Source organism: Mirounga leonina, unplaced genomic scaffold, assembly GCF_011800145.1.
Source record: "Mirounga leonina isolate KUSES-001 unplaced genomic scaffold, KU_Mleo_1.0 Mir_125, whole genome shotgun sequence".
NCBI lineage: Eukaryota > Metazoa > Chordata > Mammalia > Carnivora > Phocidae > Mirounga > Mirounga leonina.
The window spans coordinates 22,545,573-22,568,273 of record NW_023270305.1 but is presented as its reverse complement, the minus strand read 5'-3'; the positions used below and the strand labels follow the sequence as shown (position 1 = coordinate 22,568,273).

At 42.6% G+C, this 22,701-nt stretch overlaps 1 protein-coding gene across 4 annotated transcripts in view; it reads left to right on the top strand.

Annotated features, from left to right (window-relative positions):
• Positions 1–1,069: 1,069 nt before the first annotated feature.
• The window catches only part of EIF2AK2 (eukaryotic translation initiation factor 2 alpha kinase 2), a 30,452-nt gene continuing 8,820 nt past the window's right edge, over positions 1,070–22,701 (top strand). The window contains exons 1-13 of one of the 4 annotated variants that reach the window (XM_035000916.1): positions 1,070–1,171; positions 6,288–6,419; positions 6,808–6,928; positions 8,637–8,791; positions 10,201–10,327; positions 10,856–10,935; positions 11,102–11,195; positions 12,726–12,760; positions 13,953–14,015; positions 15,324–15,380; positions 15,867–15,989; positions 19,514–19,633; positions 21,394–21,574. In XM_035000916.1, coding sequence (XP_034856807.1) covers positions 6,301–6,419; positions 6,808–6,928; positions 8,637–8,791; positions 10,201–10,327; positions 10,856–10,935; positions 11,102–11,195; positions 12,726–12,760; positions 13,953–14,015; positions 15,324–15,380; positions 15,867–15,989; positions 19,514–19,633; positions 21,394–21,574 — 1,275 coding nt within the window. In that variant the 5' untranslated portion in view covers positions 1,070–1,171; positions 6,288–6,300. Of the gene's footprint in view, positions 1,172–1,454; positions 1,469–6,287; positions 6,420–6,807; positions 6,929–8,636; positions 8,792–10,200; positions 10,328–10,855; positions 10,936–11,101; positions 11,196–12,725; positions 12,761–13,952; positions 14,016–15,323; positions 15,381–15,866; positions 15,990–19,513; positions 19,634–21,393; positions 21,575–22,701 lie in introns of those variants that run through there. The other 3 variants (XM_035000914.1, XM_035000915.1, XM_035000917.1) reach the window with 3 other exon arrangements.

Here is a 22,701-nt window from a genome sequence, read left to right as displayed (position 1 = left end):
TCTCTGACTATCCAGCTAACCTGCTAGACACTGGTTCTATCCAAGCCACTAGCTTTCTCTCTTTCCACGTGACAACTAAAGGTACTGCTCAAAGTTGTGTCCACGGGAAGGATTTCCTTTCTCCCACTATCCTTCAGGGCCAACTCCCAGAGGGGCTGTTGTAGAACATCAGTCCACTTCTTTTTTTTTTTTTTTTTTAGATTTTATTTATTTATTTGACAGAGAGAGAGACAGCGAGAGAGGGAACACAAGCAGGGGGAGTGGGAGAGGGAGAAGCAGGCTTCCCGCAGAGCAGGGAGCCCGATGCGGGACTCGATCCCAGGACCCTGGGATCATGACCTGAGCCGAAGGCAGCCGCTCAACCAACTGAGCCACCCAGGCGCCCAGACCTCAGTTTTCTCATCTGTTAAATAGGTATAGTAATGGCACCTACTTGTCAGTATTCGTTTTAAGTCCTCAGCACTCCTCAATCACCGTGTCTGTTTCTTATAAATAGAGGACTACTTAGTGGGGCTTTGGTAGGAAAACTCCACGAGGTCCCACAGGGAGCAGGTAGGTGGCTCTCCTCATTGCTGGACTGGCGGGTGCTTACAGCGGCGCTGACAAGGACCTGTTGAATGAACGGATGGGGTAGAAACTGACCGAAGGAAGGCTAGGTCCCCAGGGCTCTACCTCCCCCGGCCTCGCAAAGGTGAGGAAGCAGCAGACTGAAAAGGGCACGGAGTACTTTGGTGTTTACGGGCCTGACCTTGAGTTGAATCCTGGCTCTGCCACTTAGCAGCAGGACTCTGGGCGGGTTAATTTACCGTTTTTTTGATCATGAAATGGAGCGGATAATATCCACCTTGGTCGACCGCCGGTGCTGGGGGACCTCGGTGGGCTCCCTTCCCCCCTGCTGACCCTTCCCGCGCACCGGGGCAGGGCAGAAGCGGGGAGGGCGCAGAGGAAGCGGGTGCCCCCGCAGGGTCCTCGCGCGCCTGGCGGCTAAGGGGCGGCACGTAGGTGGCAGCGCGCCCGGCGCGGACTCGGAGGGAGGCTCCAGCTTCCTGCGCTCCCCGAGCAGGAGAGGGCCGGGCGGCCGCCGGGGAAGGCGGAGCCCGCGGGGAAAACGAAAGCGAGAGTGAGCGGCCGGGACCCTGCGGGCGGTCGGCGGCGGCGGCGGCGGCGCGGGGTGAGCGGGGCTCCGGGCGTCCGGGGAGCGCGGGGGGCTCTGGCGTGCAGGTGGGGGGCGGCGCGGGCGCGGCGAAGGGCGAGTCCCGGCTCGGGACGTGCAGGCTGGGGAGAGGCCCCCGACCTCTACCCGGCCGCGCGGGAGGGCTGTCCGAGGCCCGGAGCCCGGGAAGCGATCGCGCAGCGCGCTGGGGACTGACAGCCGTTCCCCCCCGCCCCCGCCAAGAGTTTCTCTAAGAGCAAGTAACGAATTTCCCGGGCCGGAGTGGCGGGGTGGCGGGGGATCTAGCGGAAAACAGTTAAGTTGGGAAAGATGACAGATGGGAAATATGGAGGCCTGGATTTGCCATAGATTGGCTAAATAGGCCCTGGCTGAACATCTCCTGCCTACCCAGTTGCAATTGTTTCTCAATGGCCGGGCCTTTTAGCCCACCCCACCCCACCCCTCCCCCGCCCCACATCCGTACCACCCCGTCCCCCATATCTTTTCTCAACACTGCAGCTGCCGAGGGGGTCCTTTAAGTCAGAACAGGACACTCCTCTGCTCGGATCACCCCAATAGCTCACCATCTCCTGAGGATTCCGTCAGTGGTGGCCCCTGGGTGGCTCGGTTAAGCCGCGGACTCTTGATTTCTGCTCAGGTCTTGATCTGGGGGTCGTGAGGTGGAGCACAGCCTCCAGCCATCTGGAGCCTCCCCGCCTCCCGCCACGCAGGGCTCGGTGTTCAGCAGGGAACCTGCTCGAGATTCTGTCTCTCCCTCTGCCCCTCCCCCCCCAGCTCTCTCGCGCGCTCTCTCTCTCTCTCAAATATATAAATAAATCTTAAAAAAAAAAAAATTCAGTAAATGGCGCAGACAAGGCCCCTTGCTCTCTCCACTGCGACCAGACAGGCCTCATTGCTGTTTTGGGAGGCAGGCAAGCACATGCCTGCCTCTGAGCCTTTGCACACCTGTTTCCCCTTCCTGGAAAGCTCTTCCCCCAGATGCCTGCATGGGTCATTCTTTTGCTTTACCCTGTACTTCTTGCAATGTCATCTCATCAGAGCAGCCTTCTCTGAACAACCAGCTATGTAAAAGAAACCCCGCCCTTCCCTGACTGTCCCCCCCCCCCTTACTCTGCTTCAGTTTTCAACATAGTAGTTATCAGCCTGTGACATTATTTTATGGATTTGTCTGTGTTCCTCCGCTAGTAAGTTCACAAGAGCAGGGTTTTGTGCTCTGGTGCCACCCCAGCACCTAGTAGTAATAGGGCCTCTTTAAATATATGTTTAATGAATAGTAATAGTAATAGTAATAGCTAAGCATTGTGCAGGACCTGGAAGGGGCTGGGTCCACAGGGAGCTCAGAGTCTGCCAGAAGGAACAAGATGAGGAAGATGGACACATAACCCCCGATAGTGATTTTTGCTGGAGATTTCCTTTAGGAAAATGATAACGTAGAATCAAAACAAGATTTATTTATTTATTTATTTATTTTAAAGATTTTATTTATTTATTTGAGACAGAGAGAATGAGAGAGAGAGCACATGAGAGGGGGGAGGGTCAGAGGGAGAAGCAGACTCCCCGTCGAGCAGGGAGCCCGATGTGGGACTCGATCCAGGGACTCCAGGATCATGACCTGAGCCAAAAGCAGTCGCTTAACCAACTGAGCCACCCAGGCGCCCCAAAACAAGATTTATGGACAGTAGTTGAAAAGAAGCCTGCCGTTTCTTTTTTCCAGACTTGGAAGTACTTTTTCAAACATGTTAATTCAGCACTTTCTTAGTTTGCACATATAGTTCACTTAAATTCGAACTGGCTTGTCATTCTGATGAGCGGCAGTTACTTAACATTAAAAGCGCCAAGGGTTTAGAGTAGTTGATAGAACTTCAGGTTCTAATTGCTAAGGGCTCTTCCATAACTGCTCTTCTGATATCTGTGATCCCCTCCCAATCTGATGTATGGTCTCATGGTTGTAACTGAAGTAAATGACACTGGTTCCTAAAAATAATGGTACAGCTACAGATCCTTATCAAACACCCTTGGGCATGTTCTGGTATTCCAAGAGTTTGGGATTTTAGAAAAGTAAGGCAGCATAAATCCTGTCTATTATAGAATGCTCTCAGCAGGATTTGGGGGCAGCCCTCTATAATAAAACAATTTCTGTAGTGAAATGTATACGTGGACAACAAAGTATCATAAAGACTATAAATAGCTCATGTCAGCCCAGGTCTAGACAGGGGGCTACAAACCTATCAAAAACAAAACAAATGAAAACAAAATGAACCTCAGTTTTTAGTGCGTTTGGGGTTTCAGAATTGCAGACCAGGAGCACCATCTATTGAGGGTTAATGGTGTGGGGGACTCTGCCGGGTGCTCTTCATCTGATTTATTCCCCACAGCCACCTCTGAATCACGTGTTTTTATTCCTGTCTTCAGGTCACAAATGAAAGGTTCAGAGAGGGTGTAGCCCAGAGCAGTGTGGCCTCTAAAGCTTGACTGTCTCCACGACACTAAGCAGTAACGTGACGGCTTTGCCTTTGCTCACACTCTCGATACTCCCACCACGCGCTTCCAGCCGCCATCATTGCTCACCCAAACCACGGCAGCAGCCTTGCTTGGTCTCCTTGCTTCTGCTCGTGCTCTGCTCCGCTGCCCACACCTGTCCCTGCCCCCAGACCCTGTTCTTTACATAGTATCAGAGTCATCACTTAAAACATAAATCCAGTCACATACCCCCTCTACTTAGAGAATGTCTGGTAACTTCTTGTTGTGATTGGAACACCATCCGCTGGTTCTGACCATGACCTACAAAGTCTATGTGCATGGCGCTGACATCTCTGACTCATTTCCTACTCTTTTCCCCTCACTCACTGTGCAGCAGTCCCCTTGATCTTTTTGTTATCCCTTCAAAGGCCATGCTGGTTCCTGAGATATTCTTCCGCCATATCTTGATATGATGGACTTTCTCATCATTCAATCTTCATTTAAAATTGCCTCCTAAGAAAGGTCTTTTGTGACCACTATGTCTAAAACCGCCTCCCCCTTATCTCTGCCCCTATCTACCAACTCACCTTCTATGCTGCACCCTATTTAATTTCATTATAGCACTTCCAGCCATCTGGTCATCATATTGTCCGTTCCTGTTATTTGTTTCTGTGCATGGTCATTTTCTGTCTTCCCTCAGTGGAATGCAGGTCAGGTGTGAATTTATCCTGTCCACATCTGTATACTCATTGTCAGAATAGTGCCTGGTACTTGCGAAGCATTTATTGAATAAATGAAGAAAGGACGCACGGAAAACAGCAGATGAAGAAAAGGGAGAAGACGAGGGGGTTTCAAGTAGAGTATTTCATTTTAATGAGTCATTCTTTCATTTTCCTATACACCATCCAAGTGTTTGGCATTTACTACTTGCCACTGGCTATTGGTGATACAAAATGAGTAAGACATAGAACCTGCTTCCCAGATTGCTCAATGACTGGGCTGTTATGGGAGCTGGGCAAGGTGGAGTGGTGGGCCCTTGGAGGAGGACTGGCTGCCCCTCCAACATCAAAGAAAACATGCGAGCCTCACAGATGAGTGGGAGTTGCCTGGTGGACAGAGGGTGCAGATACGGCATTCAAAGCAAAGAGAAAAGCATGTGACAAGTCATGCAGATGGGGGAGGTCTGCAGATATTTTGGCATTCATTCATTGATTATGGAGCCCCTATTATAACAGCCTGGCCCCGTCCCTCTTGTAGCTCATGGTCTCTTTTGGAAGACAGTCAGTTATACAAGCAATTGCAGGAAAGGGGACAAGAGCTGTTGTGGAGCACCAAACCAGGACCTCTTCAAGGATGTCTGGAAAGTGACATCTGAGCTGAAATCTATGGGAAATAAGAGTTGATCAGGTGAAGACAGTGGATGGGGTAGAGTCAAGAGCATTTCAGGGAGGCAGCCTATTGGACAGAAGCAGTTAGAGTCAGGAAATAGTCAGGGGTAGAGGTGTTCTTTTGATAACCATCATTGTGTAGGTGGAATTTAAAGCCATAAGTCTAGAGGTGATCTAGAGGGGAGTGAGTGTTAGTAGAGCAGAGAGGAGATCTAAGGTCAGGGCCCTGGGGCACTAGAATATTTAGAAGAAATGTCTGTTCAGGTCCTTTGCCAATTTTTTAATTGGGTTGTCTTTTTGTTGTGGGGTTGTAAAAGTTCTTTATATATTCTGGATATTGGACTCTTATCATATATGAATTATAGATATCCCATTCTGTAGATTTTCATTTTCTTCATAGCGTCCTGTGTGACATAAATGTTTTTACTTTTTTAAAAAAAGATTTTATTTATTTATTTATTTGAGAGAGAGAGAGAGCAGAGAACCCAGAATGCTGGGATCATGACCTGAGCTGAAGGCAGATGCTTAACCACCTGAGCCACACAGGTGCCCCTGTTTTTACTTTTGATAAAGCCCAATCTATCTTTTTTCTTTTGCTGTCATCACAAAGATTCCATTGCCAAATCCAAGATTCTGAAGATTTACCCTTATGTTTTCTTCTAAGAGTTTTATAGTTTTGGCTCCTATATTTAGATTCTATATTTTTTAGATTTTCATTATGGCTTAAATCATTGCTACTCTCTTGGTCTAATGAGACCCATAAACTGGGGTCATAATTTACCCAGGTAAATTTATCTATAATTGACTAATGCAAATTTTAAAGGGAAGATTTTTGGGATTTCACAGGGGAATCTGTTTCTGTATAGTGAAATCTTTAATGATTTCATAAACTTCACTTTACGTATGTACTCTCAACCTTATTCTTCTCAACATGAAGAGTTCTGATTCTACTTGTGTAGTTCAAGCAGGTGGATAAACCTGTCCCTGACCCTCACTGGAAGCAGAGAGCAGAGTGGAAGAGAAAGACCCTTTTCCTTTTTTGGCCAGCTGAGTTTTGAACATAGAAAGTTTTGGAGAAATTAGCTTGGTGTGCAGATCATGAGAGAAAAAGATTTTGTAAGAAAGTTTTCTCTGGATTTATGTGGGGCTGAGATGAGTCTTATAAAGAAGATTCTTCTTATCCTGTTTTGTCTCCTACACTGGATTGGGATAATCAGGTTAAATATGTTATGTCTCACTTTTTTCAAACATCTCTTCTGTTCTAGGTTACTAGAAGAAATGGCCAATGAGCGTCCACCAAGTTTTTCTATAGAGGAACTTAATACATACTGTCAGAAGCACAGCTTGGTACTTAGGTATTATGAACTGTCTAAGGAAGGACCTGCGCATAACTTAAAGTAAATTGCTATTTTTTTAAAAGATTTTTTTAAAGTAATCTCTCCACCTAATGTGGGGCTCGAACTTACAACCCTGAGATCAAGAATTGCATGCTGTACTAACTGAGCCAGCCAGGCACCCCAAATTGCTGGGTTTTTTTTAAAGGTATATCTCTATAAAATATGAACTAGAAGAATGGCAACTCTGGCACAATTTAGAAGTCAATAATTTAGCTCTGGAGTGAAGATGATGTGCTGTTTTGCTGTTTGAGGGTAACTGCTTAAATTCTATACTGAGCCGGTTAAAACCTAGTCAGGTTTTAACACAGGAGGCAGTGTGACTGGAACACTTGGCCTTAGACAATGCATGGGTTTTATAACATTTTGTGAATATTGTCTTTGTAATCAGGTTTACATTTCAAGTTACCATAAATGAGAGAAAATATTCAGAAGCGGAAGGTAAATCAAAGAAGGAAGCCAAAAATGCTGCAGCCAAATTAGCTATTGAAAAACTTAATGAAGAAAACAAGGTGAGTTAATGCCCTTTTTAACTTTACTCTGTGAGAAAACACCCACAGAGTAAAGCCATTCACAGGTTCTTTCCATTCAGAAGTACAGTCTTTTTCCTCCATCTCCATTTCTGTAGAGCCCTGAGTCAGAGGTTCATCTAAGAAATAGTGGGCAAAGCCTGCCAATACCCATTTAGAGTGCCAGCAGTAGAGACCACCTCTGAAGTTGAGTGAACGGGAAAGGAAACAGCGAGAAATGAGCTGACGAGTTCTGGCAGGAGTCCCTGCACCCAACTGAGGGATGGAAGGACAGTGGGGAGGAAGGACAAAGGACAAAGAGATGGAAGGACCATGGGGAGGATGATGGATGAGCAGGACAGGTGATGGAAAACCAGCATTCATGGAATTGGTATCCTGGAGGCTGAGAACAGAGTAAAGAGTACAGAGAAAGCTATCTGAAGAGATTCCAGTTGAAAGTGTTTCTGGGGCGCCTGGGTGGCTCAGTTGGTTGAGCGACTGCCTTCGGCTCAGGTCATGATCCTGGAGTCCCGGGATCGAGTCCCGCATCGGGCTCCTTGCTCAGCGAGGAGTCTGCTTCTCCCTCTGACCCTCCCCACCTCATGCTTTCTCTCTCTCTCAAATAAATAAATAAAATCTTTAAAAAAAAAAAAAAGAAAGAAAGTGTTTCTGAAATAAAGGAAGACCTCAATGCAGATGAAAGCAACTTAACAGATAGAGAAAAACACAGAGCCTCCAAGAACATTGATCATTGGGAAAGTCCTGGGCTCTAGGGATGATGAAAAAATCCTATAAGCATCGAGGCAGAAAAAGGAAATTATTCAAAATGTAAAAACGAAAAAAAAAATCATGCTGTCCACAGCATCATTTTAAACCATGGGATAGCAGAGAACTGGCCGTAAAATGAGACAAGCAGTCGTTTACATGTGGGACCAAAGAGGATTGTTTCTCAGATATTGAAAATTTTGAAAACATTGACTTTCAAGATAACTTTCCTGAAAAATCTTCCTCGATGATGTCACCCTTGTAACCCAAATTGGAGAAAGTAAATCAGGCAAAATTGCAAACTCACGAATTGTTAATGAGCCAGAAAATCAAGTCAAGAAGTTAGGAGAACAATAGACTACCTTTTCCCAAAAAAGCAGAAGACAGAAAATAATAACAAGGCCCAACATTGATGTAAAAGAAAACTAAGAAACAATAAAGAAGGTCGATAAAACCAAAAGTTAGTTCTTTGACAAGATTAATAAAGTAGAAAAACTTTGGACAAGCTTTTGCCAGATTAGGAAAAAGGTACAGATAAGAATGGAAGGAATGGTGCTGTTATATTCCTCTTTCCCCATAAGATGTGATCCAGGATATAGCTTTACTTCAATATTGGTTATCTTGTTTTTTGAGATTTACAAAGGGTGGAGTGAGCTAGACAGTGTTAGAGTATTTTGCATGGATAAACAAGAAAGTTCACTATTTTGTTTTTCCATAGAAAACTATAAAAGGATGGTTCCTTTCCTATTGTTAACCTTTTTTCTTGTGGATTTTTTATGGTAGAAAAAGATATATACTTAGACTTTTACTCAAGGTAGTAGACTAGGGCAATACATAAAATCTAAGTTGTCTTTCAAATTATTCATTTAGTAATTTTATTAGAGGAAATAAAATGGTTAAATCTTTGTTTTCATCTGTATTAAACAAGATTTTTTTTTCTTTGTAGGCAGTTAGTTCTTTATCACTGACAACAGATACTTCAGAAGGATTAGGAGTGGGATCCTTTGAGAATTTCATAGGCCGTATGAATAGGCTTGCCCAGAAGGAAAAACTATCTGTAAATTATGAACAATGTGAATTGAAAGAATATGGGCCAGAAAGGTGAGATGTAGTTCAGCTTTTCCTTCTATTTCATTGTATCTAAGCAATAGAACGGGCTTGTTTTCATGTCTAATTTTCTAGAAATATTTGTCTTCCTTTTGGGGACCTTTTGCATGGAAGGTTTTATATGACTTATACACAACTGGTCACCTTTATAATTAAAATATGAAAATGCTTAATTGCTGAAGACTTGGGACCCATATACCATAATGGATCAAATCTGGGGAATCCTTTATTTCTGAGGTATATCTGGATGGTTTAGTCTGCAGGAGACCGAAGAGAGAATGGGGTGCCCCTGCTGGGGGTGTGTGTGTGTGTGGAGATGTTTCCCTCCCACAGATCACAGTGGGAGTTGCTGTATGACAATGACTGGACCACATGTGTAGATAAAATGACTCTCTCTTCACCATCATCAGATTAGAGAGCCGTTTGTCTAGGTGTTTGTCCTTCACATTCAGTTAAATGGTGTCACTCTCTAGACAAATACCAGGTCTTAAAAGAAATGGGTTTTAGCCACAGGCTGTGAGGAGACCCAGATTTAAGGATTATAAAGGGTGGGATGGAGTAGAGCTTCAGAGTTGCCAAGATTTTGGAAGTGGAGATAAGAATGGATAGGAACTAGGAAAAGCAGAAAGTAAATGAGCCTGAAGGAGATTGTTTCTTGGCTACAACCTACCCAGTGAATGAGAGAGAGAGAGAAAAATCTAAATGGCAAATAGTCCAAATGACCCCTTCAGAATACTGTCCTCTGAATTGACTCAGTTATGGACTTTTTAGCTCTGATGGCTTTTAGGCCAGAACCAGGAAGAGGAAAACGGAAGAGTATTCATTGGCATGAAATAGTCCAAAGTGAATTGTGTGAGTCAATCTCAATAAAATAGGAGGCTATTTTTTCGTAGCTCACCTGTTTGGTTCCTTGGGATTAAACACTCTAACATAAGTTACCTAAAAGAGAGAAGTCTACTTAGGGGTGCCCGGGAGAATAGGAGCTGTAGAAACCACCCAGCCACTCAATCTAATTCTGCCTTCAGGGCCCAGCAGGGAAGACTCAACCCTGGTTGGGTGTATTTGCCTCCATGGCAAATAACACTGGAATAATTTTGAATTAATGCATAGTAACTCCCTGATACACATTGCTTTTCCATATTCAGTAGAGTTCTCATATAATTGTCCGAGGTTCCTTGCCTAACACAAATGCAAGCTGATGACATCAAGCTATCCTGGTTATTTTGGCAAATTGGTCAGTCATCTTATCAGAGATTTATATTCTACAAGATACAAACTACATGTACCCATTAAATTAGGGTTATATTAAGGTCTTTGTTCATCTGTGTTTGTTTCCAAATCCTAAGTTAGATTTACTGGGTTTTTTTGGTATTTGGGTAAATACTCTCTATCATTTCTCCTAGATTTTACTATAGATGCAAAATTGGGCAGAAAGAATATGCTGTTGGTGGAGGTGCTACCAAACAGGAGGCAAAACAGATGGCTGCTAAATTTGCATATGAGCAGATACAATCAGAGAAAACCTTAATGGTATGAAATGCCTTTGGATTTCACTTTTAAATTTTAAGATGCTTTCTGAAGTTGATTTGAGGTAAGACTGTGTTTAGATGATGCCAAGACAACCAATCACATAGCAAAAGGATTCCTCCATTCTGTGTTTCACCAATGAGCCACGAGCCATGGGGCCATGAGGCCCCAGAGAGTAAAATTCTGTTCACAACTCAGGATTGGTTTTTTTTTAAGATTTTATTTATTTGAGAGAGAGAGAGAGAGAGTATGAGCTGGGGGAAGGGGCAGAAAGAGAGGGGGAGGAAGAAGCAGACTCCCCGCTGAGGAGGGAGCCCGATGGTGGGGCTCGATCCCAGGACCTTGAAATCATGACCTGAGCTGAAAGCAGACACTTAACCAACTGAGCCACCCAGGTGCCCCCAGGGTTGTTTTTTAAATCCAGATCAAGCATCCAGAAATAAATGTGGTAGTTAGCACACAGAGACTGAGCCAGTACGGAGAAGTAATATAATTGCTCTTAAAACTCCTAAGGGGTACTCTTTCTTTCAGAAAGATGACTCACTATCAAGTGATTCTTGGACTACTTCACCTAGTAATTCGGGAAACAACACTTCGGTGAATAGCATATCGTAAGTGTGGACAAACAACTGTGATAATTTAACAAATTCAGATTGCTGCCTGAGAGCACATTTTTATGAAAATGTTTAATGTTTAAGGAGAATTTAGAGAAAGAAATTCTGATCAACAAAAAATAGGCAGAATTCACAAACTAATAATTATCCCCTTATCTTCTAGTGCTTCTAAATCACCACTTGAAAATGATTTCTCACCAAATGCACCAGAAGGAAATTGTAACAGCAACAGTATAAACAATTCTTCAACTCCTCTGGTATAGTATTAGCCTCTAGCTTCCTGATGATCTTTTTCTCTATTGTGTTTCTTCATTTAAAAATTGCCTCAGTACTCAACCATAATTTTTCTACTTTTATCTCATGCATTCTTATTTCATATTAATATGTGGCAGCATTTTGGCTTTCTCCTTTCTTTATTAACCCCTGTTCCTCACTTGCAAAATTCTTCCACTCTTCACTCCCATCTTCCTCTCCCTACTCACCGTCATGTTTTCATATATTCCTGTGATCTTGCTTATCTTCTACCAGCTGGACACTACTTAAAATGTCCATTAATATAGTCTGCTCCTGTTTTAAAAAATCAGAACTAAACTTAAAAATCAGATAATTTTTGTGGTGACAATTAGTGTTACGTAAGTGCCCTATTTATAATGAACTGTAAACAAATCGATAAGAAAAAGAAAAGCAACTCAGAAAAATGTGCAGAAGATCTGAACAGACAATTCAGAGAAGAGATACCCAAATGGGCAACAAAAATACGAAAAGATGCTTTACTGCATAGTAGTAGGGAAAATGCAAATCAAAACAACAGTTAGGTACCTTTTTTAAACCCATCACCGTGGCAAAATTTGAGTCTGGCAATACTAAGCATCGGCACAGCTGTATTCCAATTATTACTACTACATGCTGCGGGTGGAAGTATAAGTTGGTACAACCATTGTGGAGACAGTCTGGCAATATGTAGCAAAGCGGAGGGTGTGCACGCAATGCCTTCAAGCAGTTCCATTCCTGGGGATGTCTACTAGAGAAGCACTCCTATGTATGTACAGAGAAACATATGTAAGTGTGTTCTTGCAACCTCATTTGTAACAGGAGGAGACTTAAGAAACATTGTCATTTGACAGAATGGCTAAATTAATATACTATAGTCATTATACAGTGGGAAGTGGTATGAGCTCAAAAACTCTTAGTTTGATGCTCCCTGCTCAGTGTCAACGTATTCAAATTGGTAATACTACAAAACCTACCAGAATAAAAGTGAATATGAATAAAGAATAGCATTTTTGAGATATATTGAAGATTCCTCTTTTTTTGCTAAATATTAAAATTTAATTTGTGCTAAAAATGAAATTATTAGTATTGCCATTTTTTCTCTTTCTTTTTTTTTTTAGCATTGCCATTTTTAGCCGGTTACCAGATAAGAAACACTTGGGGAATTATTTTAGACTGGATCCCTGAGCTCCATCTGTGTCTTTAGCACTGTGGAGAACTGTGATGCACGCCTTCTTGTTGAGACCCAGTGCTTCTGCTGAACTTGCCCCGATTGCTTTTTTGTCCTCCCTGCCTTATCTGTCTGGTTGCTAGAATAGATGAGAACATTGATCTAGCCAAGTAAACTGAGAAGCAGGGCTTGATGGGAGTACACAACTTAATGAGGCTGTTCATCTAACGGACCAAAAAAAAAAATGTCACAGAACCATCCAGAAGTACAGGAGGAAAAAGAACAAGATAAAGCAAGATAATTGATTTAATCATCTACAATTGTTTTTCATTTTCTTTTGTTACAGAGCAATGTCAAAAGTAGTGAAAAGAAGGTGAAAAGGTGGGTATCATTATGCAGTGCACATATTTGGAAATGAAGTTTTGTTTCAGACTTAGGTTATTAACCTTATTTACTAAGTCTTCAGTACTTGTAGAGTACTATATACCCTTCTTTGAGTGGAATTTCAGAGGTAGAAAGCATGGTTAAGGATCCCAAAAAGTTTGAAATCTATAAACAAATGATTTTACATATGTAGAGAAATCTTTAAATGTAGGTACACACTGCACCGTAGATGAAAGGGCCTGTGGGGATCACTAGGGTCATTGGTTAAGGGCATTATTTTGGAAGAGGTTGACAGAAGTGAACTTGGAGGGGCACTTTCCAGAGAACTGCATTATTTTGCAGACAGGCAGGTAGGGTAGAGATGGCATAATGACTTGGGTAAGAAGAGAAAAAGATCCAATGTTATATAAATGATGGTGGATTGGTTTCTCAAACGGAAGAGAAAAACAAGGACATAACCATAAGTCATCAATGAGGGCAAGATGGCAGTGGGAGCCATTATGAGCCACCAATATATTCTGAACAGTAGGAGATGTGTCAGGGAAGGATGATTCCTGATGTGGGTGTTTGAGTGGAGAGAAGAGAGGTGTGTGTGTGTAAGATGATCCAGCTGTCAGCCATGGTTATCATGGCAGTGACAAGGGATGAGGATAATTTGCAAGACAAACTGTATGGGAAGAGTGGACAGGATTTGAGGGAATAGAGTTCCAATAACTGGGTGAAGAAGAGGCAAAGGAGAAGGAGATACAGACAGGAATCATGGACACTGATGGGGTTAAGGAAGTTCAAGACTTGAGGGCTTAGGGGGAAGATAGCAATTGGAATATGTTTAGTTATTAGTGGGGTTTGAACTTCCAATAGCACATGGTTCACCACCAGCCAGGAGTAAAGTACAAAGACCAGAATGATGGTGCAAGGAGATCTATTTCCTTTGGTTTTGAGTCTGTAAGGAACAAAGGAGAGGCTGGTGGCACACCAACAGTGAATGTGTTAAGGCAAAAAAAAAGGAATCAGGAAAGGAGTGAAAAATTATCAGTGGATAGAGGAGAACTGTCAGTATATTGTTTCATAAAGAAAGGTTATCACTTTTTACCTTGTAATTCTAATAGTTGACTCAAAATATAAAAAAAACTAGCGCATTACAAAGTTCTATTTTATTTGAGTTTTATATTCTTCTCTTAAATTTTAGAAGTTTGGCACCTACCTTTAACTCTCCTGTGACCAAAGAAAACAAGTACACTGTGGAAGTCAGGTAAGAGGGAAACCTGTAAAAAAGAATCTGTTTAAAGATATGTTTGCGCATTCGACAAAAGCTTCTGAAGGGACTGTTGTACATCAGCCAGGTTAAATTCTATTTCTCCCTGAACAGTTAATTTTTTTTTAGTACAGTCAGACCCCCAAAGAATCATCGTCTCTTGGAGAGGTAATGTTTAGATGAATCCAGATGGAATGTGGTAAATGTAGATCTGTGTGATACTGATGTGAGTTTTTCTGACACCCATGGAAGTTTTTAATATTGAAGGTAAATATTTCTATAAACCAGTGATTTTTTTTTAAAGACCCCTGAAGGAATCCAAATAGATCCACTCGAACCTGTTTTCCATTTTCCAGCTCCATTCCAGATTTCACATCGAAAAAAAGGTTCCTCTTGTGGTAGACTATGTGTTTGGGTTTGAACAAAATATCTAAAACAAATGTGAAGCTTCTTTGCAACAGGAGGAGATTGAATACAAGTGTGAAAAAAAAATGATAAAGAATCAACAAACATTTAATAAGAACCTCATATATGCCTGGCACTGTGCTGGGCATTGGATTTATAGTGGGAACAAACAGAAACAGCTTCCGCCCTCACAGAGCTTTGTGGGGATGATAATTACGTGAAAAATCTGTAATTATAATCTATGGTCAGAGGTCTCAAGGGAAAGCAATGACCTGGTAAGAAATGGAAATAGGACTGTTGGGTTTAGTGTGAGGAGGAGGCAAAGGCTTTCTCTGGGGTCAGCCATGTCGGGGCACCTGGAGGGTGAGTTAGCACAGGAAGGTGGGGTCTGTGGTTTCGTAAAAGCAGAGCATGTGGGAAAGTGAAGGTAGGAATGGTATGTGAGCGTTCAGGGGGCAGACGCTGTGTGCTTGGAGTGCGTGAGCAAGGGCGTGGTGCCATGGGACAAGCTGGGGAGGGAAGCACGAGACCCCTTTTAGGCTATCTAAGGACTTTCTGGGGTTTGCTAAAAGCAAAAGGAGGCTATTGGAGAGTTGAGGCAACAGAGAGACGGGCTCAGAGTTTTTCCCCCTGCTTGCTGCGTGGTTCATGGATTGGAGCAAAGGAAGGAGACTCGGAAGTGGAGTGTCTGAGCTAGCACGGTTCTGTGGTGGCTGACGGGAGCTTGGACTGGTGTGAAGATGTTGGAGATGGGGAAAAGTGGGCACACACCAGTGATATGTTTGGGGAGTAGAACTGGCAGGACTTAATGATGGAATGTGGGGCAGGAGAGAGAGGGGAAAACCAGGTAGTTACACATGTAGGTGGGCTCAGAGACCATGCTCATTTCTCTTATGACAGCTTGGTGGTAGCTGGGGAACCGAATATGGTGCTTCCTTCTGAAGTTTTACACCTTAAGTAAGCATCTTTATTATGACTTTTGTGCAGCCAGAAGTTGAATGTCATTACTAGGGTGATTTGTTACAACGGGAGCAGGAGCGAGAGAAACTATTGTGATTCAAGAGTTTCTGTGGAGTGGACTCTTCTTTTTTTTTTTTTTTTTTTTAAAGATTTCATTTATTTATTTGACAGAGGGAGACACAGCGAGAGAGGGAACACAAGCAGGGGGAGTGGGAGAGGGAGAAGCAGGCTCCCCGCAGAGCAGGGAGCCTGATGCAGGACTCGATCCCAGGACCCTGGGATCATGACCTGAGCCGAAGGCAGTCGCTTAACCGACTGAGCCACCCAGGCGCCCTGGACTCTTCTTATATAGAAGGGTAGAGCCGTGTTTGTTATTCAGTCCGTTGTGCCAGTGATGTTAAGGGGAAGTGAAAGTGTTGGGTGGGGGGCAGGGGTGGGCTATGACCACTGAACTCAGAATAACAGTGGCATTTCTCTTTTCAGGTTTGCTTGTGATTTTACAGAAATAACACCGATTGCCTCAGGCGGATATGGTCAGGTTTTCAAAGCAAAGCACAAAATTGATGGGAAGACTTATGTTATTAAACGTGTTAAATATGATAAAGAGTAAGTAGTACATGTTGTTTCTTTGAATGAGAAGGTGTGTGAACGTGCATGATTCTTTTTTTATGTCTCTCTCTTCTTCATTAGCAGATTATTTACTTTTTTCTAGTCTTCCTTAAAAATGTCAATCTCTCATCAGGAGCTTGGCTTCCTCTGACATGACTTCACTTTATTGTGGTTATTTCAATAAAAAAATTGGATAGACCATTGATCATTCTTTTGATCCTGTCTTGATGACAACTGAAGTTATAGAATCATCTAGCTTACAGTGACCTTTGAGATTTTCTGGTCTCCTCTCTTTATTTTACGGATTAGGAGACTGAGACCCAAAGAGGCGAACTGATTTGTCAAAGGTAATACCTAGTTGGTAACCATCCCATTTGTCTGTTATTGCATAATACACCACTCCAAAATGTAGTGGCTGAAAAAGAACAAGGTATTATTATCTGTCACTGTCCTGTGATTGGTTGTGCTCATTGGGCCATCCTCATCTGGGATCTGTTATGCTTTTGTAGTCAGAAGTCATCAGAAAGCTTGGGGGTTAAGCATCTGCCTTTGGCTCAGGTCATGATCCCCGAGTCCTGAGATTGAGCCCTGTATCAGGCTCCCTCTCACCGGGGAGCCTGCTTCTCCCTGTTCTTCTGACCCCCCCCCCCCCCCACTTGTGCTCTCTCTCTCTCTCCCCCACCACCGCCTTTCTTTCACAAATAAATAAATAAAATCTTTTTTAAAAAAAGAAGTCATCAGAAAGCTTGGCCAGAGATGGCTGTCACCCATGGCTAGCAGTCAAGCTGGCTCTGGGCTGGAAATTCAGCGGGGATTGTTAATCAGAGCGCCTCCACCTGGCTTCTTCATGTCACCTGGGCGTCTCACAACTTAGTGCCTGGGTTCCAAGAGCTATTGTCCCCAGAGCAACTCATCCCAAAAGGAAACAGCAAAAGCTATTTTTGACCTAGTCTTGGAAGTTCCACATTATATTGGTTAAACAAAATCACTAAGGCCAGCTCAGACTCAAGGGGAGAGCAAATAGACTCTACCTCTTAATCTGAGGAGTGGTTGCATATATGAGGAGGAAAAGAATTGATGACCATCTTTGGACACTACCTACTATGATAACAAGGTGGAAATTTATTTATGTGTAAATTTTATTTTATTTAAATTCAGTTACTTAACATATTATATTATTAGTTTCAGAGGTAGAGTTCACAAGGTGGGGATTTAGAACTTGTTCTCTGGAATGCCAATCCACTGTGTTCCCACTATAACCCATCGCTCCCCATGTTGTTTTATATATTATCTGCACCTACTGACTCCCACCCCCCACTTACTGGATAGCAGAACTCCTTCAGAAAAGAGAGCACATGGTAAGGTGGTATTAAATCACATGCTCACCAATTCACCAGTCTTGCTTGTTGTTTTCTGACAGTTGTACTATGTGTAACTTACAGACCTATCCCTCAAGGTCTAGGGAAGGAGATGGGGAAGGCACACGGGCTAAGGAAAACGCTGTGAGCAAAGGAGAAGCAGGCATGGAGTCCTAGCCACTCCTCATCTCAGCCAAACAAACCTACCTCCTGTCCCATGGAAGATGCCTTGCAGTTGAAATCCTTCCATAACCACCTGGCATCAAAACAAGGCTTTCTCTTTCCACATTGTTGTGTGTGTGTGTGTGTGTTTTTAAGGTTTTCTTTATTCGTTTTGAGAGAGAGGGAGACAGAGAGAGCACAATCAGAAGGAGAGGCAGAGGGAGAGGCAGAGGGAGAGGGAGAGGGAGAGGGAGAGGGAGAAACTGACTCCCTGCTGAGCCAGGAGCCCGATGTGGGGCTCCATCCCAGGACTGGGAGATCATGACCTGAGCTGAAGGCTTAACGACTGAGCCACCCAGGTGCCCCATTATGTGTTTTTTTTTTTTTTTAAGAATTATTTATTTATTTTAGAGAGAGAGAGAGAGAGAAAGAGCACACAGGGGGAGGGGCAGAGGGAGAAGGACGGAGAATCTCAAGCAGACTCCATGCTGAGCACGGAGCCTGACACAGGGCTGGATCCCAGGACCTGAGCTGAAACCAAGAGTCAGACGCTTAACTGACTGAGCCACCCAGGTGCCCCTCTTTCCACATTGTTTTGCTTGACAGGAATGAAGTATTACTCCTTCTGTTCAATTCCATTGTTTTTTTAATGGTAATACTTAATGATAAGGGTACAGTATCTTGGACATTTTTAGTGGCTTCATAAATTGGTATAACACAGTTAAGAATATACTTGGAATATTTATACACCATGACCCATGGGTTTCCTGTCTGGGAACCTATTCTAAGAATATTATCCAAATGATGGAAAAAGTTATATAAGAATATGTCAATCACAGTGTCATTTATAACAGTGAGAAATTAGAACAAACCAAATGTCCAGCAATGAAGAAATGATTAAATATGTTTTATTCTCTCCCCTGCTCAATGGCTATTTTGCAGTCATTAAAAAAATGAGGCTTGTATCCTGAAAATACTTACACATGAAATGGTATGATGCTGGAATTTGCTTCAGAATAATCCAGGGGAGATGAGGAAGTGGATAAGAGCATAGATGAAACAAGATTGGCCAGGAGTTAATAACGGTTTCATCTGGATGATGGCTAGGTAGCGGTCATGACACTATTTGTTCTAATTTTCTGTACTTTTGAAATCTTACATGAGAAAGTTTATACATGATGGTTATATAGGTTGTGTAACAAGGAAAATGGTAAAGATAACCTGTTATGTGGAAAAATAGGATAAAAATTATATACTATAATTACAAGTATATAAAAATGTGTGTGAAGAAAGACAATAAGAAACAATCCAAAGTAACTGATTATATTAGGACTGTTGATGTATGAGTACTTTTTCTTCCTTTATTCTTATAAGTTTTAGGTCATGTAGATATAGAACTTTTCAAATTAAAAAATGGAATTATAAAATGTTTGCTTACCCCTTCTCACCATTGAAATCTCAAATTTATTTATTCCACGTAGCATAGAATTATCTTTGCTCTTGACTCCACATCCCTGTAAAGCTCCTACATGTGCTGTGTAGTCTCACTTTCTCTGCATAGATGATCTCCTTTGTGTATTTTTGCTATGCATTGAAAATTCTGATTTATGTTCTTCAAGTTGCCTGGATTACCCTTGCTGCCCAAACAGGGTTTGCTTGTGAAACCCAAAGTGATTTTAACACAAGTCTAAACAAAATACAATGTGTGAATTAGCTACCAAAATTTGCATGACTGGCATTTCGGAGACCACCACAAATGACTTTTAAATTTTCTGATATTTGGAATTAATGAAGTCACCGCTTTTTTTCAGTCTGTGTTCTCTTTTCAGACTGTGTTCAGTCTTTCCTTTCGAGTGCTCCTGGCTTCCTTTTAAACACTCAGAGTGTGGGAACCGTGGCGACCGTTGACTAAGGGAGCATACATAGCTGTCTTCTGTTACTCAACCTGTAGTTTTTACAGGGATGTATAATGACACTTTTATGTTCCCTGTTTCTTTAAAGCAAGAAGGTAGAGCGTGAAGTAAAAGCTTTGGCAGCACTTGATCACCCAAATATTGTTCACTACTATTGTTGCTGGGCTGGGGAAGATTACCATCCTGAGGACAGCGTAAATCCTTCAAGGTAACTAAAAAGAATTCTCATAGCCCTAATAGGATGGAGGAAACTGTCATTTACTATGTGTGGGCCACCGGATAAGGCCGTTAATTAGTAATATCACAACCACACTGTTTGAGACACTGTTATGTCTCTATTCACCAGGTAAGGAAATAATGAATAATCTTTTTGTGGCTCCTATTCCTTGCTCCAAACTTGCTTAAAAAAAATTTTTTTTTTTTGTCCTCAGCTATTTTCAGAATCTCAATCAATGTGTAGGCTTACTCACATGCCCCAACCTCAGACCAGGCTGTAAATGCAGCTTTGTGGAGAAAGTTTGAACATGTTACAGAGGCTACAGCTGGAAGCCCCTCCTCAGCTGCCAGCACTTTTCTGGCCTTCTCAGAGGCCCTTGGTTGGTGGGGTGCAGTCAAGAGGGTCTCTCTCTCTCTCTTTTTTTAAATTTTATTTATTTATTTTACAGACAGAGACACAGTGAGAGAGTGAACACAAGCAGGGGGAGTGGGAGAGAGAGAAGCAGGCTTCCCGCTGAGCAGGGAGCCCAACACGGGGCTCGATCCCAGGACCCCGGGATCATGACCTGAGCCGAAGGCAGACGCTTAACCGACTGAGCCACCCAGGCGCCCCTCTTTTTAAAATTTAAAAAAAAATTTTTTTTAAAGTAGACTCCATGCCCAGCATGGGGCTTGAACTCACGACCCTCAGATCAGGAGTCACCTGCTCTACCGACTGAGCCAGCCAGGCGCCCCAAGGAGTCTCTCTTGAATACAGCCACACCAGTTACAGTGGCGTGGTGGGCAGTGAACATAATTTTAAGACTATGAGCTGAGATGTGGATACCCCACCTGGTATCACTTATGTTTTGTCTCAAGCCCCTGACAAAGGACTGGAGGGCTCTCAAGACCTGACATCTCCCTCTGAAAGTCAGCCAGTGTTCTTGGGGGGACCGTCCTCACGGAAATCCCGAGGACACTGAGGCCTGTTCATTCATCGACTCCTGACTCCAGCCCCGGCTCTGCCCCATGTAATTGAGAGCTTTATCATTGGTTTCAGGGGTTGCTGACCATCAGCATACAGGCAGGACTTTAGCTTTCCACAGATTCTTGGCTTTCTCTTCCTATTTTCTAGCCAACATAAGTTCAAAGAATATAAATTAATATTGAGGCCAACCTAGTTGAGAAAGCAACATAAAAGCATGGTTAGCAAAATCAGTCCTCACAGGTATCTCTTAGCAATTTATTGGCACTTCTCTTTGAGAACCTATCCTTACGCTGTTGTTTTTGATTTGTTTTGCCCGTATTTCTTTCTTATTAAACCATAACTCCCATGACAGCAAGGACGGTATCTAACTCATTTTTTCATCTCTAGGTGCCTGTTCTGTGCTTTCCACAAAACAGATGTTCAGTAGGTCGATAGTAAATTAAAACGTTCCAGAATTATTTTATGTAGTAATGAACTTTGGTTCTCTTTAATGCCATTGTATGAATGTTCCTATTCCTATTAGCAAAGGGGATCAAGGATCCTTTACCATTAAAGAATGGGCAGGCTCAAACTTTATAAAATAGTTAACAAATAGCGCTCTGGACATTTGGGAACTTATGATTTAAATAAAAAATGATGTATTTTGATTCAAGTTTATTAGATTTCTGTTTTGAGACATGTTTGGGGGTTCTTAAGGAGATAAAGTGTAATTTTAAAAAGAAAGGTTATTTTTTATAAATTTATTTTTATTGCTACGTGTAACGTACTGCACATTTTGTATCCAGACCAAAGATTAAGTGCCTTCTCATCCAAATGGAATTCTGTGATAAAGGGACATTGGAGGCATGGATTGACAACAGAAGAGGCAAGAAGACAGACAAACCTTTGTCTCTGGAATTATATGAACAAATAGCAGAAGGTGTGGAGTATATACATGGTAAACAGCTAATTCACAGAGACCTTAAGGTAAATGGAAAATGTACTCTTCAGATTTGATGTGATTTAGTAATTTTAAATCTATCTTCTCTAGTTTTAGAATTGATTGACAGTCCTGAGGAAATAATATCTCTGATCCTTTAAAGTTAGAATGGATCTAGAACTTGCCCCAAATACCATTCCATAGCACCACTCAGAAGATCTCCAGGATAAATGAATGTATCTAGACAATCGGAAGGAGCCCTGTAGGCAGGAGCTCATTCCCTTCTGGTGTTATCTGGCTGCTTGTCATACTCCAGTTGCAAACACCAACAACTTTCGTAAGCTGAACATTTCTGTGCAGATCATTACCGTGGTTAGCACAGCCAACGGGCCGCTCTGTCCCTGCTTCTGCTGCTACTCAGGCTTGTTTGAGAAGCAGAAGGGACTCTCGTGACTGGCTTTGGGAACATGGTTCTCCTTATTTCTTAAGTCATTACTCTTGAGGGCAGTCACAGCTACTGGATCCAGAGTCTAGAATTTTCTTGGCATCTGGTTAGACATTTCTACCCCATGATTGGAAAATTGTACTGATCCAAAACTTGGAACACATAGCTTTGTATTTTTATTTTCTGCTGGCTTCCTAGCTTCTTTCAGGGTCCAGATGAGCTGTTGTCCCATTTTACCTTCTCATCAAAATGAAAGAAGGGACAGAAGAGTTTTTCACGGTGTCCCCCAGTCTCTCTTCCCTATAATCTGTCTACTCCCATCACAAACTAGCCATGCGGAATCCTAACACTGTTCATGTTCTTCTTGCACGGAACACTCTTCTGCTTGTCTTCTTTGGTCTCAATTTCTTTACGTAGCCTTTCCTGATCACTCTGGATCTGGCAGAAGCAACTAATCTATATGGATCTTGGCTGTCTGCTTATCCCGCCCATCTACAATAGCCAGGAATGAGGAATGAAGCGAAAGAGTTTCTTGAGAAAAAGAAGCACTCGTGTATAGATTTGTTGGGCCTAATAGGAATAATTGGCCTATAAAAGACAGTGTGTCTTTGGTCTGCCCCCAGGAGCTGGAGGCTTGAGGCCTTTGTGTTGGAATCCACCTGGTTCTTTCTTTCTTTCTTTCTTTCTTTCTTTCTTTCTTTCTTTCTTTCTTTCTTTCTTTCTTTCTTT